This window comes from Theropithecus gelada, chromosome 20 (genome assembly GCF_003255815.1).
Source record: "Theropithecus gelada isolate Dixy chromosome 20, Tgel_1.0, whole genome shotgun sequence".
Taxonomy (NCBI): Eukaryota; Metazoa; Chordata; class Mammalia; order Primates; family Cercopithecidae; genus Theropithecus; species Theropithecus gelada.
In genome coordinates, this window is record NC_037688.1 from 5,800,911 (window position 1) to 5,817,973 (window position 17,063).

General features: G+C 46.3%; 1 protein-coding gene across 1 annotated transcript in view; it reads right to left on the bottom strand.

The window, feature by feature from the left end:
- Positions 1 to 17,063, bottom strand: part of ABCC12 (ATP binding cassette subfamily C member 12) — a 62,650-nt gene that overhangs the window by 43,776 nt on the left and 1,811 nt on the right. Inside the window, exons 2-9 of the mRNA XM_025370895.1 lie at positions 16,011 to 16,166; positions 13,281 to 13,432; positions 12,766 to 12,995; positions 11,239 to 11,412; positions 10,321 to 10,468; positions 6,141 to 6,289; positions 3,248 to 3,355; positions 917 to 1,195 (exon numbers count right to left, since the gene is read on the bottom strand). Of these exons, the coding sequence (XP_025226680.1) occupies positions 917 to 1,195; positions 3,248 to 3,355; positions 6,141 to 6,289; positions 10,321 to 10,468; positions 11,239 to 11,412; positions 12,766 to 12,995; positions 13,281 to 13,432; positions 16,011 to 16,166 (1,396 nt within the window). The remainder of the gene's footprint in view (positions 1 to 916; positions 1,196 to 3,247; positions 3,356 to 6,140; positions 6,290 to 10,320; positions 10,469 to 11,238; positions 11,413 to 12,765; positions 12,996 to 13,280; positions 13,433 to 16,010; positions 16,167 to 17,063) is intronic.

Below are 17,063 nucleotides of genomic sequence, written 5' to 3' on the forward strand. Positions count from 1 at the left end.
GGTGCCCTGGATATGAAACCCTCCCCTGCCACTTGCTACCTATGTGACCTTGGGCAAGCTATTTAACCCTCTTGTTCCTCAGGCTCCTCAACCATCAAGTGGGGGCAGTTATGATGCCTAGTTATTGGGGTAGTTAAGTGAGTTTATTATGTACCTGGTAAACAGTAGTGTTCAAAATTATCAGTCATTATCATCTATCGTAATATTCCAATGTGAAATTAAGAACATATCTAGGGCAGGAGCAGTGGTTCATGCCTGTAATCCCAGCACTTGACCCAGGAGGCCAAGACAGAGAATGACTTGAGGCCAGGAGTTCGAGCCCGGCCTGGGAAATATAGCAAAACTCCATCTCTATCAAAAAAAAAAAAAAAAAAAATTAATTTAAAAATTATCCCTCTTTCTCCTGGTGAATAAAAAATTTTTTAAATTATCCAGGCGTGGTGATGCATGCTTGTAGTCCCAGCTACTTGGGAGGCTGAGGCAGGAGGATCGCTTGAGCCCAGGAGTTTGAGACTGCAGTGAGCTTTGATTTCACCACTGCACTCCAGCCTGGGCAAAACAGTAAGACCTTGTCTCACACACACAAAAAGAGAACAAATCTAAAAGGATTTATGAAAGCCAGTCAGTTCAAGCCTAGCCACCTGGAGTGGACTGTTCATTCAAAATTGCAACTGACTCTAAGGCAAGTACTGCAGATCAGAATGAATATAACCACCGTGTTCTCCACACTTGGAGACAGGGTCTCCAATGTTCATGTACGTAGTTTTAAAATTGGGGGAAAAATACAGGGACTCTGGTTAGAGACATCCCATCACCACCTTCAGCTCTAACTGAACTGTATCAGACCTGGAGAAGGCTGTAGCTATGCAATGCAAGGAGGAGGGCTGTAGGCCACACCTGTGCAACACACACCTACCTTTCTCACCACAAAGCTTATGCTGTGCAGAACCGATTTGAGGCTGCCACTTTGCTCCTCTGGGCCAGTGGCTCCCTTGGCTGGTGGACTCCACTCACTGTATGCCTCTGACCTCTGTTTCTTGAATAAATGCCTTTTCTGGTTCTGCACTTTCTTTGGGTCACTTTTCCTGCTGGCTTCATGCTCCCATGTCAAGGTGGCATTTGCTAAAAGCAAGACAGTATCTGGGTCTTCTGGTTGGGTGATGTAAGATGGGGGGCTTTTATCTATGAGAATTTTCTAAGATTAAAGAGACAAAATTAACTGAGCAGATGTCATCCATTTGCAAGAATCATCCCAATATTATCTCCTAACGACCCCAAATCACAGTTTTGGCCATTGTAACCCAGCACATCCAGGAAAGAGGTTCTGAAATTATTCCCCCAGGAGAAGCTGCAGCAGAAATAGTCCACTAGCTCATGCTATCTGGGACAGTTGCCTCTTTAACCACAAGGCCTATGTGGGTCACCCACATTGGAGAATACTGATCCCAACCACATTTCACCCTTGTGCCCAAGACAGTCAGTCTTACCAGTCTTTGGGCAGTGGGCTTCACTGCTTGGCACTAAATGCTTATGAAACCAAGGTCATATGCTCAATCTCTGCTGTGTCCTCTTCCTAGGCCACTCAGTCCAGTTCGACAAAGCATTTGCTAAGCCCTAACCATGTGCCAGACTTTGGGGTAAAAGCAGAAATGCAAATATAAATAAGGCACAGTTCCTGTCCTTGAAGAGATTACAGTCTGGAGGGAGATGAGAGCATGCACGGATTGTTTCTGTAAAATGTGATGAGGACAAAGCACTGCGACTGCCAGAGAAGGGACACTTGGCTTCTCATTCTCGAGGTCCACGCACTTGGTGCTTGAGTTGGGTCTGTACAGGTGTTGTATAGGCAGAGATGAGAAAGGGAAAGAGGATGACAGCATTCTACCTGAGGGCCCAGCATGGGCAAAGGCAAGGAGCATGCAAAGGCATGGTTTTGTTGGGGTGGCGGCATGAAACAAGCAATTCAGGATTACTGAGGCACAGAGTTCAAATTGGGAAGGGAGGGGGACACAAAACTGAGAACGCACAGATGGAGAGCCTGGAGGGGACAAGGGTTCAAGGATTTTGAGCAGGTGAGAATGAGTATTGGTAATCAGACCAGTATTTTAACAGCTCTCTTTGGGTTGAGTGCTATATGGACTTGAGAAGAATGTTAGAAAAAGAAGGGTTAGGTCATAAATCACTGCACTAATCAGATGAGAGATGAGGGAGGCCTCGATTGAAGGCAGTGGCAGTAGGGACAGAGTGAAGGTTGAGGAGTCAAGAAATGCCACCCTTTATCTAGTCTAAGAAGCACCTTAGACTTTTTTCTGAGATCATAATACATGCAATTAATGTGATGGTGTTCTTATGTTTTGTTCAAAGAGTAATAACTCAACAGTGTACCTTCCAATCCAATCTTACAATGGCGCCCCTTAAAATGGAGAGAATACCATAATCAGGGGTTGACTTAACAGGGTTCTTGACTGGTTGGATGTGTATGGTAAGGGAAAAGAGGAGTGCATGAACCAGGATGCTTACAATGACTTCCGGATTTCCGACTTGGGTGAGTAAGATCATTCAATCAATTCATAGACGTTTGAACAAGCTTCTGTGTTGATAAAAATGCCCTTCTTCCCTTTCCTCTCCTCAGTTGAACTTTCAAACCACTTTATTTGCCCTTCTCAAATGTCGCTTATATCCTTATCATGTATAGAGATTCTTAGAGTGCCTGGTCCCACACTGGAACAGAGGCTTTTGAGGACAAAGCCTCTCTATTCCTTATATTTGCATTTCCCATGTCTTATACATAGGAGGCACAAAGTAAATCTTTGATGAGTGAATAAATGAAGGAATAAAGGGACTAAATCAGTGCATAAATGTAGGGACCCCAACATCCTCTTCATCACTTCCATCACCATGCCCATCAAAGGACAAACTAGGTAAAGTGGGGATGACTCAGTACAAAACCAACCTCACTTGTGGAACACTTAGGATGTACAGATTGTTTAAGGAAAATAGGGTCAGGAACATCTTCTTCATGTACAGAGACTCTATCTCATCATTCCTAAAGACAACCTATAAAACTCTGCCTGCTCTGTCCTTCATACACATTTATTCATCTAACTCTGAATGGATGCCCTCCTCCCAGTGTCAACTCAACAAGTGACCCAGCTCTCCAGCAGGTTGGTATAGACTCCACATATCTGAGCATTTTCCCACCCCAAAATGAGATCTCTCTTCCCTACTCACCCAGGGTTAGTTATACCTTCATTCTCCTTAGAGAGACATTCGCTTCAGCCATTGCTTTGATGGAGAAGGGCAAGATTGCAATGGAAAACTTCATTACATTAAACATGGCAATTACACTAAATGCCTGAAGAACAAAAGAGAAGTATGAGGGTTTAGAAGGAGAAGTCACCTTGGCTTTAAACTGTTATACACATGGGGATTAAACTCGCTCAGATGAGAAATGGCGGCATCGTTGGAATGCACAGAGGAACAATCTTTTCATTCGTTGCTCAGAAACCACGGGTTGGCCAGTTGGGGACAGCAGCATCTTAATCTATTTTGCTTTGGGATTTTCACCAAAACGATGGCAAGTATATCCCCTTGTCTCTGTTGATTCAGAAGGGAAGAGGTCTGAGGCAGGCCACTAACAGAATACATGTGGCAATCTCCATCCACACTGCATCCTCATTTGAATCTAGACTATTCACTCAAAGCCCATGCAGACTGTCCTAAAGCACCCCCTGCTCTCAGTTCTTCAGAGGTATCTGACCCTTTGGAGCGAGAGCATCATCTTCACGCTACACACACCACACCACACCACAGCCTCAAGGATGGGGCTGGAAGCTCCCCAGAGAGACCTGCTTGCACCTGGGGGAAGCTGGAGGGTAACCTCACTCTCCTGTTCCCAGGACCTGGCCTCCATGCCCTGCCTCCCCATGCACCACACGAGGCCAGATTTGAGAGCCTTTGGTCAACTCTGGTTCCCCCCATCCTCCCCCACAAAAAAATCACCTCTGTTCACGGGGCCTTCCTTGCTGTGCCCTGCATAGTGGGTGGTTGATATTCTATAGCCTCAATGAAAACAAACCTTCTCCCTTTGGTTGGTGCCCCAGGGGTGCATGATTTCATCTCTCCAATTTCATCTTCTCATCTGTCCGAATTGTAATTAGCAGCCTCTCCCTAGCCACCCATTTAAGAAATTGATAATACAACTTTCTTCATCTAATCCTGAGTGATCCTGCCTGCTGTTAAATGGGCCCCATGGACTGGGCCCCAGGCTTCAACTAATCCTAGTCCCTTCATTAAGAGGATAATGAAAGATGCTTCTATCACATCTGGTCCTAAATACATCCTCAAAGGGAATTCAGTTCTTCCAGGTCCCAAAGCTCCACCTTGGCTCAGGAAGCCCAGGCCTGGCTGACAGAGCACATGAGGGGCCTGATGTGACTGAATACCCTGGAGCTGACGGACTCCTGACATGACCTTAGCAGAGGAAGTGACTGCAATCAGTTCTGAATCCAAAAGACACAGAGCTTTGCAAATTTGGTTTTGGTATAGATTCCCTCTAAACTGTCATGTTAGAAACTATGAACTACGTGCACTCAATTTGATTTGCTTGATATGCTCCTGGAGAAAAAAAATAGTATTCCTTTTGGTCTGGGATCAGAGAAAGTCACAATAATTGAGCAGCCTTGGTGTATCCTTGCCATTCAATCTGGCTTTGGGCTCACAGCTGGGCTGAAGGCCCGAAAGTGTGTCAAAGTAAACTATGCATGAGTGATTGCCTGCTGAAGAACCAGAGAAAATAAAAGCAACTCACCAAGAAACACAGGGCAGTAATGGGATTAAACACAGGGCAGTCATGGGTCCCACAAAGGATGGCTCAGCAAGCCCATTCTGGCTTTGCAAACGTCACCTCTTTCCTCCCCTGTGAGGTCCCTGATTTTAGGTGCAATTCTTCCTCTACAAACTTACTTATTTCCTTCTCTTTCTCTCTCATTTTTTTCTTGTCTTTGTTGACTTTCCTCCAACTACTTAGTTTAATACTTAGCTGGTTTTTTCTTTATTTAAGCCAGGAATCATTTTCCCTGTAGCTCAGCATTTCTTTATCCTTGGATGTCCAGGCCCCTTGTAAAGAACTTGAACATCTCACATTCATCCCAGCTCTCCCTCTAAGGCTTTCAATCCTCATTTGCCTGGCCCAGATGAGAATCAAGGTTAAGAAGAATAGCTAACACTTGTATAGGACCTAAGAGCCTGAGATGGTTCTACATGCTTTACACGAAATAACTGATTCAGTCCTCACAACAGCGCTGATTGTGGTTATTATCGTCCCATTTACAGATAACAAAACCGAGGCCAGAGAGGCTCAATGATTTGCTGTAAGTCAAGCTACTAAGTAGCAGAGTCTGGATTTAAACGAGGCCGACCGGGCTCCTAAGCCCAGACTCTGACTCCAACACCACTGCCTCTTCCAATACCTACACCTCCTCCCTCCGAGAAAATTTTCTCAAACTCTCCTTCTTGTAGTATAAATAAATAAAACAGTCAACTGCTTGTTTGGTTTCCATCTTTTTCCCCACACTTAAAATTGTATTCCCACATTAACTATGACCCCTGCCCAGCCATGGACGTGATAAGAATTGCTGCCAGGCTCTCCTGGGCCCCTTGTCAGCCAAAGCACTTGTTTCTAAAAGTTGGAGTTGGCCCGGCGCTGTGACTCACGCTGTAATCCCAGCATTTTAGGAGGCCAAGGTAGGTGGACAACCCGAGGTTGGGAGTTCAAGATCAGCCTGGCCAACATGGTGAAACTCCATCTCTACTAAAAATACAAAAATTAGCCAGGTGTGGTGGTGGCAGGCACCTGTAATCCCAGCTACTCAGGAGGCTGTGGCAGGAGAATTGCTTGAACCCAGGGGGCAGAGATTGCAGTGAGTCGACATTATGCCACTGAGCTCCAGCCTGGGCGACAGAGTAAGAACCTGTCTCAGGAAAAAAAAAAAAAAAAGTTGGAGTTGAAGTTGCATCCTGTGGCCTGCTGTGATTGGATGCTCCCAATGCCAGTATTGAGCAACGGTAGGGAGGGCTTCCCATCTGGGACTTCCCGGGGTCAAGGTGCAAAAGAGGCCCAATCTGAAGCCAGCTCTTACCACGGGTGCAGTGAGTTTGCGTCTCAGGAGGATGTGGCAGGAGAATGTCAGCACGATGGCTATGGTGGACACAATGGGGGCCAGGGCAGAGTTTCCGCTTTGGACAAATCCAGCTTTTTCCAGTAATTTTCTTTCCCTCCTTCTTATATCTGCAAAACAGAACACAGTCCAAGGTGGTCTCATATTGCATGTTGAATGCTAGCATTATGAAATGTATTAGCCCTACTTGGTCCTCTTCCAGATGAGTCCTCATGAGTCCTGTTGTGAAGTTTAAATGAAAGGAACCACAGAAAGCCCTGGGCACAAACCCAGCAGGTACTCGCAGCTCGGTACCTGTCAGCTGCCGTAACTGGATGGTGTCCAAAGTCCCTTCCAGCCCTGACACTCTGTGTGTCACAACTCATAAGCTCAGATGCCTACAAGGGCCAGGCAAGTGCCATCAATGAAGGGAGTAGGGCCAGAGGGGAGGGAAGACCAGAGCGGGGCTCTACAGCGCAGCGGAATGGAGGGGAGAATCAAAAGGGCAGCCCCTTCTCAGTGCAGGGGAGGCTGGTGCTACCATGAAATGCAGCAGGGACCTCTCCTAGGAGCCTGTTCCCCACCAACTGCAAGTATAGAAACAAAGGAAAATCTCGAGTTCCTTCAAGGGAAATTCTAGGCACCCAGCTAACCCTGAGAAGTAAATGAGCAACTTGATAAGCAAGAAGGTAACAATAGCCTGAAACAACAGCCAAGGAAGTTAGAGTCACAAGAATGTTTGGCTCCCTATAGAAACTAAGGATTATATCTTAACATATGTCCCTGAGTTGTATTTCAGAAAACCCGGACCCCCATCCAATTGATCCACTGGCACACAGACCTCAGAGAAGGGGGAGCTGAGGACAGAACTCTGACTGCAGTTTTTGTTCTAAATTTCTTCCTGAGGGGCCTGGAGGAGGCCATGCCCACCTCCTCCAAGAGTATTGGATCGGCCAGATCCAATACTCTTTTCTGCTAACTCCAAATCTTCAGACAAAGCTTCCCTTCCTTAACCAGGTGCAAATCAGAAAATCTTTTAATCTACCCATGACTTACAAGCTGCCTGCTTTAAGATATCCCACCCTTTCAGGCCAAACCAACATATAATCTCCATGTATGAGTTACGATTTTGCCTGTAACTTTGCTTTCCTGAAGTTGACCCCTGCCTTTAAAAACCCTTGCTTGCAAGCCACTGGGGAGGTCAGGTCTTAACCATGAACTGCCTGATTCTCCTTGCTTGGCACACAGCAAATAAAGGCCCTCCTTTCCCCTGTAGCAAAGCCTCAGCGTGGATATTTGGCCTTACTGTGCCAGATGAGCAGGCCCCAGTTCGGTCCAATAACAACCAGATCATCCACCATTTCAAATTCGGAGGTCCAGATTTTTATTTATTTATTTATATTTGAGACAGGGTATTGCTTTGTCACCCAGGCTGGAGTGCAATGACATGACAGAGCTCACTGCAGCCTCGACCTCCCAGGCTCAAGTGATTCTTCCACCTCAGCCTCCTGAATAACTGAGACCACCACACCCAGATAATTTCTAAAAACTTTTTTTGCAGAGATGGGATCTCCCTATGTTGCCCAGGCTGGTCTCAAATATTTGGGTTCAAGCAATCCTCCCAAGAGGTCTGGATTTTTGGGAGACATCTCCCTACTTTAAAATGTTGGAAACTAATTGAAAAAACGTTTTTAAATACTATACAGCAGGGGAGAAACAAAACACATGTGCTGGCCTGAAGGCACCTGCCTGGTGTCCCAAGAATAGACACAAAAACTCAAGAGTATTCTCCCTTACCTAAGTCCAGAATATGCCCATGGCACTGCAGAGCTCACAAATTACATTCAAGCCTCCTTCACCTGCTGTTTCTTGTCCTCAACCCCAATTCCAGCCTCCTCTGCAAAAGCTCTTTCACATCCACACAGGACAGTCCTAGATGTTCTAATGGAGTGATCACTACATGCCAGGTGCTCTGCTCAACACTTCACAGGCACTTTCTCATTAGAGCATCCTCACCACCGCGTGATGAGAGAGAGGCTGCTATTTTATGCCTTTTTGACAGGAGAGAAAACTGTCTTCACAGGTTTAGTAACTTGCCTTTTCAGTGATCGGGGCAGAATTGCAGCCCACTTCTCCTGGGATCCAAGCTCTGCTATCCAGGTGCCCTTCCCCTAAAGAACATCTAGCACCCCCTTGTCCCCAAGAGCACCCTCTTATCTCCACCTCCAGGCCTCCCCTCCTCCCCAGTTCTCTGTACGTCCCAATCCGTCCTATCCCTTTGGCCTACCTGAAAGCTACTTCTGCCAGGAAGCCTTTCCCAGTCTCCCCAACCCAGCGTGCTCCTCCATGGAGCATCTCTGTTTCTCCTGTGGCACTTTCCCCATCTTCCCCCATAGAATAACATGAATTCCTGTGTTCACTCACTCAAGACATTTAAACCTGATGTCTACTATATGCCAGGTGCTACACTTGTAGTTGGAGAATAGAGGAGTGAGCAGGGTCTCGGCCCTCTTCCAGTGGGGCAGATAGACAATAAAGAAATAAACAATTAAGTAATTACAAATTGTGTTGTGTGACCTGAAAGAAATGAGCAGGATGAAGTGATTGAGAGGTAGGGCATGGAGATGCTTGGAACTGCAGCCCAGAAGTCCTCTCCGGACGTTGGGAAGAGACCTAAAGTCAAGACAAAGTCACTGTAAACATCCAGCGGAAGCGCACTCCAGGCAAAGGAGAGAGCAAGTGCAAGGAACGAGTGTGGCATGTGGTTCTAGAAACAAACTAAGGCAGACACTGCTAGAGCTGAGTTTCCTAAGGTTAAGGTAGAATGTGATAATGTCAGAGAGGTCACCAAGGTTCAGATCATGTCCGACCAAACAGGCCATATGAAAGAATTTGGATTTCCTTCCAAAGACCTAACTTTGAATAATCTTAAGTGTGATAAGAAGCCACGATTTTCCAGCAGAGGAGGAACAGGATCTGATTGACATTTTTTAAAGGTCACTCTGACTGCTGAGTGCACAGTGGATTGCAGGAGGGAGGGGGAAGGCAGGAGCAGGGCCTAGATGTCATAGTCCAGGAGGGAGAGGATATTGGCTTGGACCAGGTAGGAGTGAAATGGAGAGCAGCAGATGGCTTCCGGATATACTTTGAAGGTAGAGCCAACAAACTCGTGGCTATTTTTGAGCTAAGTTATCTCATCCTCCCTTACTCGTAAAAGCAGGAATCCTTTTCCATTTCATTTGTGTAGCTCCCATGGCCTTGCACACAGTAGGAACTTGATATATATTTATTGAACTAAATTGACAAGTTAAATTAAATTGAAATCATATGGAAACAAATTTAATCAAATCAAATTAAATTGCACTGACGTGAACTCAGAGTGTGAGGATGTGTTTCAGGGTCTTCAAAGGGGGTCCCCTAGTGCTGCTGGGGTCCCAACCTGGGGCACTTCCTTTGGCCAGCTCAGAAGCAGGTGTTCTACAGCCACTCCCTAGAGTGCAGATACACAGCTTTGGCCTGGTTCCATGCTGGTGCAAAAGTGTAATTGTCCATCCAGAGAGTCAATTGTAACAGTGGTTCAGATCATTAACTGGTGAACCACCTGAGTCTATGTCAGCAATTATGTAAATGTCCCTGCAATTAGATTTGCATTTATATTTGATCGAAATAGTTTCTATATCAGCTTTTAAAAAAGTAAAACATATGCATCTCCTCGTATCTGCCCAAGGAGCGTTGAGTCAGTGGACCATCCAAACACAGGGATGCTGCTGCAGGCAAAGAGGTCTGTGTAACCCTGGATGTGTGTGAGCGTATGTGTGTGTAGATGTCTTCTAAGTCAAGGAAATAGCTGGAGACAGCTTTTTTCCTGCTCACAATATTTTAGTGAATTATTTTTATAAAAGATAACTCGCCAGGACCAGGATCCACATGCCCCAGGAAAGAGAAACCATATGTCACTCACCCTTGGGTTCACCAGAACCCAGATGCCTGGCTCTATTATTAAATCTCCATAATCCTTTGAAAAATCCCTTGACCTGCAGAGCAGCTCAGAGGGTCCCCTCAGCCTCCTTCTGCAATGCCTGGCCCTGGGAACCTTAAGAACCCCTTAGAAGAGCATATTCTACAAGGTAAGTGGTTCTTTAAGCAGCTACTCTTGTCCTACCTTGGATAGTGTTGGTAAAAGATTTCTCCCAGGCATACATTTTGATCAGCTTGATGCAGGTCAGAAACTCATTCATTGTCTGAACTCGCTTGTCTGTCACCAAAATGGCTGACCCTCGGAAAGCTGAATTGAGCTTGGCCATAAACATCTGAAATCAAGGTACAAACACTGTTTTCAGAGAGAACTGCTGAGTTGCAGCTGGCCTAAAAATCCAGAGATGGCAGTGTAGGTGCCAGGAAAAGTTCTAAAGGAAGTTGGCTTGAGAGTCTCAGCCAAGTTCTTCCCTTGAGTTATGGCTGTTCATGCTGTCTAAGGGACACCGCGCGGGGGTCAGGCAGGTGATAGAAAGGCATGAATTGCCAGGACGCAAGGGGAGTGCTGGGGGCTTTGACAAATTGAAGAGGCATTCCACTTCCCAGAGCATTCAAATTCAATTTTTTTTAAAGCCTTCACTGTGGCCAGGTGCAGTGGCTTGCACCTGTAATCCCAGCTGCTCAGGAGGCTGAGGCAGGAGGATGGGCTGAGCCCAGGAGTTCAAGACCAGCCTGGACAACATAGCGAGACCCTATCTCTACAAATTTATTTTTTTTAACTAGCCAGGTACAGTGGCATGCACCTGTAGTCCCAGCTAGTTGGCAGGATTGAGACAGGAAGATTGCTTGAGCCCAGAAGTTGAGGCTGCAGTGAGCTACGATTGCACCACTGCACTCCAGCCTGGGTGACAGAGCGAGGCCTTGTCACTAAATAAAAACAAAACAAAAAACAAACAAAAACTACCCTGTGCCAAAGGAAGTAAATCTGTGAGTACAAAATGGGGCACAGGCTTCATGAGCCAGAAATGCAGCCTTCCACCCGATTCAGTGAAAGTGTGTGAAATGCAAATATAAAGCAGTTAGAAGCGCAAAAGCCTGCCATTACCTGGACGGGGATGAATATGACATACACCGATATCCCGATGAGAGCTGTGGGCCCCAGAATGAAAAAGGCGTATGCCGCACAAAAGACCATTAGGATCGGGATGGTGGCTGGCAAGGGACAAAACAAGGCAGCTTCAAACAAGGAATAGCTATCACTTGACAGTATATTGAGCACCTGGAAAGAAAAGTGCAAGGGTTCAGGCTTTGGAAGAGTCAGTCAAACATGTCTTTAAATGAAGGCTTTCAGACTGGCCGAGGGGATCTAGGGAGAAAGGAGAAAAACTGCTCTAAAGCAGGAAAGGGTCACTGGGGACCAATATGATGAGTTTTATGGGTTCTGGTACCACTTTGGAGAGGCCGGTCTTGTAGGGCTGATCATCTCAATGGAGAAAGACAAAGTGTAATGTTACCATCTGGGAGCATGCTGGAGGGACTGCTAGCTGTCTACACAATCTCCCCCACCTCCTTCTACCTCCGCCTTCCTTGTGAAGACAATTCCACTTCTTCGTGGAAGAGATGGGCCCAGAAAAGACTACATTTCCCAGCCTTCTTTGTGGAATGAGTGTGGCCATGTGTCCATGTTGAGGGCAATGAGATGTAAGTCAAAGTGTAGAATGAGACATTTGTGATGAAATCTTAAAGGGAGTCACCTCAACCTGAAAGGCACCCCTTCTTCTGTTCCTCTTTCTCCTACCACCTGTCTGAAGCGTGGCTGGGATGGCTGGGTCTCTAGCATCTACTTTTGAACCATGGTGAGAGCCAGGTGCAAAGATAGTGATAAAGGCAGAAGGATCTGGAAGCTCCTGTGGCAACCCTGCGTTATTCCCTTCTAGATTCCTTTAACATAGAGTGAAATTAATTCCTTTTGTTTAATCCACTGTTATTTTCGTTTTGCTGTATGCAACTGAATCTAATCATAATTAGATGCTTTGAGCTTGCTAAAAGAGCAACTGTAAGAAAGAAGCAAGTCTCTTATCTTACCCCACACCACCTGGGGTTCCCTTGATTAGGGAGTTTTTGTTGTTGTTGTTTGTGTGTGTTTTGTTTGTTTGTTGTTTTTGATAAGTGTTAAGGATTTTATTGCCAAGGATTAAGAGCTTAAGAAAACGTCAGCTCTGAAGTCCAACAGGCATGGTCTTCATTGTGGCTTTGGCACTCCCTGTGCTACACAATTGGGATTATTGAAGCCATCAGTCAATCCATTGTATTAAACGCCTATAGTGTGCTCAGTACTGCTCCACTGTCCCCATAGACCATCAAAGCAACTGGATTAAGTCTCCCTGAGCCCTGTTCCCACTGGAACTAGGAAGTCTCTCCAAATTCTCCAGCCTGAACCGAGCCCTCCTGTCTCGGAACTCCTCTGGTGTTTTGCATCTCCACCCCTCACTTAGCCAGGAGATGGGACATGAAGGGGAGGTCACAGACAAGCAAAACGAAGGCAGGTGCTCCATCCAGGACCCACATCTCACATGCACTCAAACTACTCGGGACTCATTTTCCAACATTAAACTCCTCTGAGCTAGCTTACCTCGCCAACAGAGATGTGCGTCAATGTCTTGAAGGACACCAGGTTTTCAAAAACCAAGGTGGAGAGCGCCACCTTCAACCGGATGGCCGTGCGGTAGTTGATGGCCCAGGCAAGGGCCCAGAAGAAGACTTTGGTAAACTCGGAGACAAAAAGGGCTATGCAAAGGCCGATGCCAACCCAGACATTCCCAGAGGTGCTCTCGGTCTGCTGGAGGATTTGGTGAATGAGAACTGTCTGTAAAACAGCATGGTGGGGAGAAGAGAGGGCCACTGAGGACTGAGGCTGGCATACGAGGCCTCAGATCATGCCAGCAAGCTGACTTTAGGAGGCAAACTTTTTAATTAATTTTGGTGGCTGCTGCTGTGCTTGACAAGGATTCACTTTATGAAAATTCGCCCCCAAGGAGCACACAGATAATGACAATGCACTAAACCCACCAGCTCGTAGAGGAAGTAACTAATGGCATTCTTTGCTAGGCTGGGGACCTAGCAGATGAGGAGGAAGGGCCGCCCCACTCACCGGCCCTATGGCTGCCATGATGATGCACAGTATGTTGGCCACGATGTCCATCAACACGCGCGTCCTCTGGAATTTCCAGACCACGCGGCTCAGAGAGGCCTTCTCAGGACCTACCCTTTCTACCTCTGCATCCCAAAGGACTCGAAATCTGTGATAAAAAAATGGAAGCTTAAAATGGATTGGCACTTCTATGTGCTATTTGAAGCTATGCTGTTGGGCACGTTCTTGCAAGGGTGCTCAGCACAGCCCACCTCCCTGGCGATGGTACCTTCCAGCACCAGCTCAGCTTTCTGCTTTTCCTGAGCAGGTGGGATTTGGGAAGGGCAGGGGCCAATGCCTAGACACAAGCTGGTATGTCTGTGGCATCTGGGTCCTTGCCAGGCCTTCTTTTCCTCTGCCTACCACCCATCTCTGCCACAGTGTCAGCTCTTATAAGAAGGCAGAAGCAACAGACAGGCCAAGAGAAAAATCTTCTCAGTGCAGCGAGGACGTTGTTAATTTCAAAGATCTGGAAGAAGGCCAGAGAGACAGGAGTGTGGTGCACAAAGGGGAGGGGCTGATGGGACAGTGGGAAGCAAGGCAGGAACTTTTGGGACCTTGGGGGACTTCACAAGACCTAGGGAAAACCTCAAGGGCCTTCAGGAGTTTAGGTTTCACTCCAAGTGCAAAGGAAGCCATTACAGATTTTTAAGCTGATGTGACAAGATCATTTTGCACATCTAAAAGATCAATTGGCTGCTATGAAAGTGATGGATGGTGGTGTGAGACCGCAGCAGGAGACTGTCAGCCTCCAGGTGAGAGGTGGCAGTGGAATTAAAGAAAAGTGGACAGAGAGCGACAACAGATCTTACTGATGAATGAGATGTGGGAGGAAAGGAGAAAGAGGTTCAAGGATGGACCCCAGTTTTCGGGCTTGGCCAACTGTGTGAATATTTATAGAGACAGAGATGAGGAAAAGCAGAAGAGGAGAGGAATAGTGTCAGTTTGGGGCCCTGGATCAAGAATAAGTCCAGCTTTAGATAGAAGATGCTCATGAGGCATCCAAATGCAGCTGTCCAATTAGATGCTGGCCACACAGTTTCAGAATCTGGAAGTGGGGTGTGGCCTGGAGATAGACATGGACACGTTATTGGGGGAGTCAGTGTGTGTTTGGTGTTTAAGCCTTTGGAGTGGAGGGGATCACCTAGGAGCATAACACGGCATGGGAGAGACAAGGATCTAAGTAGACACTAGGTAGATGGGAGGAAACATTAAGAACAGATGGAGAAGTACTGGCCAGAGAGGACGGAGGAGAGCCGGCACTCCACAGATGCTGGTCCAGTCCCTTGCCCTCAGAGCTCTCTGGCAACTTTCTCCAGGAGGTAGATTTTTGAATGTACCACTAGCTGAGATTTCTTCGGGGCACAAATGAGGAGAAGCACAATTCTAGAAGCAATTAGGAGGCCATGACTAACACTCCCAGGCCTTCCCCATTCTTCATATTATATATGTAATCAGAACCACAGAGTTCAATGCAGCTGCTGGAAAAAATGAAGTTGATGTCTTTGTCCTAACATGGAAAAGCCTTTATAAATTCTTAACTGAAAAGAGCAACATGATCAACAGTTATGTAGCATGCTTCATTTTTTGTTTAGATTAAAATAAAACATGACCTGTGAGGTAAGAAGAGGTACTGATCTGAAGAAGACGGTAGCCCAGGGTGTGTTTAATCAGAGTAGGAAAATTCTGGACAGAGCCACACTGATATTTTCACAGTGCTTTGCCTCCAGGGAGTAGAGCAGGAGCATGGGAAAGATCCTTTCACAGCTTAAACTTCTGCTGCTTTCACATTTTTATAATGAATATGAATTAGGTTGGACAAATGACATTTACATTTTTACAAGTTAAAATTGTCAAATATTGGCAGTTTCATTAGGATCAACCTAAATATATTTTGTAATATAAAAGTCCAGTAACGATGTTTAAAGTAAAACAAAACCTGACACCTTAAGCTGCATGCTGGTCAGGTGGGGTCTGACCAGCACAGGGCAAAGTGAGATTCCAGCCACCTCTGTCTTGATACAGTGCCCCTGCAAACCAGCTGGAGCTCAGCCAGAAGGGTCCTGAGCCTCAGGCCATAGCTCTCCAGTGAGTCCTCTCTCCCTGCTAATGCTGCCTAATTCCCACCTCCCCACAGCTTGGGCCAAGAAGTTCATGCAGTCCAGCCTGAATCTCAGAGAATGGTTACCCTCACTCATGGGTGTCATTTTCCATGTTGGGGAAATTGTGAAGCACACAACTAGGGAGTACACAAAAGAGTTTATGGGACCCTTTCCTTAGAGTGGGCTTCTGTCCTGAGGTGACTGATACAGTTTGGCTGTGTCCCCACCCAAATCTCATCTTGAATTGTAGCTCCCATAATCTCCACCTGTCATGGGAGGGACCTGGTGGGAGGTAACTGAATCATGGGGGCAGATTTTCCTGTGCTGTTCGTGTGGTAGTAAGTCTCATGAGATCTGATGGTTTTACAAAGGACAATTCCTCTGCACACACTCTCTTGCCTGCCACCATGTAAGACATGCCTTTTACTCCTCCTTCGCCTTCCACCATGGTTGTCAGGCTTCCCCAGTTACATGGAACTTTGAGTCCTTTAAACCTCTTTTTCTTTATAAATTACCCACTCTCGGGTATTTCTTCGTAGCAGTATGAAAATGGACTGATACAGTGACCCAAGCAAATCCTGCTACCTTTTGGCATTGGTGTCGGATGAGTCATATGGTGACAATGGGGGCAGGGTGTCCACGGTCAGCCTTTGCCGGTAGCCTTTCACCATCACCGGTGTGAGCCAGGAAAATGTGGCGAAGGAGAGCAGCCCCGCATCATCCACCGGGTTGGGTGCCAACCTGCAGACAAACGAGATGCTCAGTGTTCTGGGCATTGGGGTCATTGCCCCAGCTCTCTCTCTGGATTGAACTTGTAACTACAGTAACAGCCACAGCTGCACGAAGAAGCTGTGACTTGCATTCATTATGTTCATTAGCCCTTTTAGCCGTGATGTGCTGGGGCCAGCTGGTGAGAGCCAATTGTTAAATTTTCAGGAATTTTTCAAGTTAGTTGTTAAACACAGTCAATATTCAAAATTAAGTTACATAAGTTTTAATAAATTGTCTTAAAGACAAAGATAATAATACTCAAAACTCATTGCTTCCTTTTTTTTTGTTCCTCTTCCTTCTTCATTTCTTCTTCCCTTCCTCCTCTTCCTTCTTTTTTCCCCTCCCCTTCCTTCTTCTCTTCCTTTTTTTCCTCCTCCTCTTCCTCCTCCTCCTGCCCAGATTTTCGGGGCATTAATACTCCCAGGGGCAAAACTTCACTAGGGGAGTATAGAAGTCCACCTCACATCCTCTGGGTGGAAAACTGGACACTTTCTAGAAGGACCTAGTAGTATCCAGGCCCCTCTGCTCACAGCAGTGACACTGAGGCCACACCTCATGTTACCTTTTCCTCCTTCCGTGCATCACTCTCCCTAAATCTTTCTCCTTGCTCCTTGGAATCACTTCTCAAATAAGCTATTTGCCTCCAAGTTCTTGACTGAGGCCCTGCTTTTGGGAGAATTCAAGCTAAAATCATGTGAATAAGGTACTATGTACTCAGCACATAGTAAAAATTCCCTGAAAGGTGACTTTCATGATACAGTCATGCATTACTTCATATATTCCTCACAACAACTCAGTAAGATGGGTGGCAGGGTAGTATTATATGCCCCATTTCATAGACAAAAACATCGAGGCACAGAGAGTTTA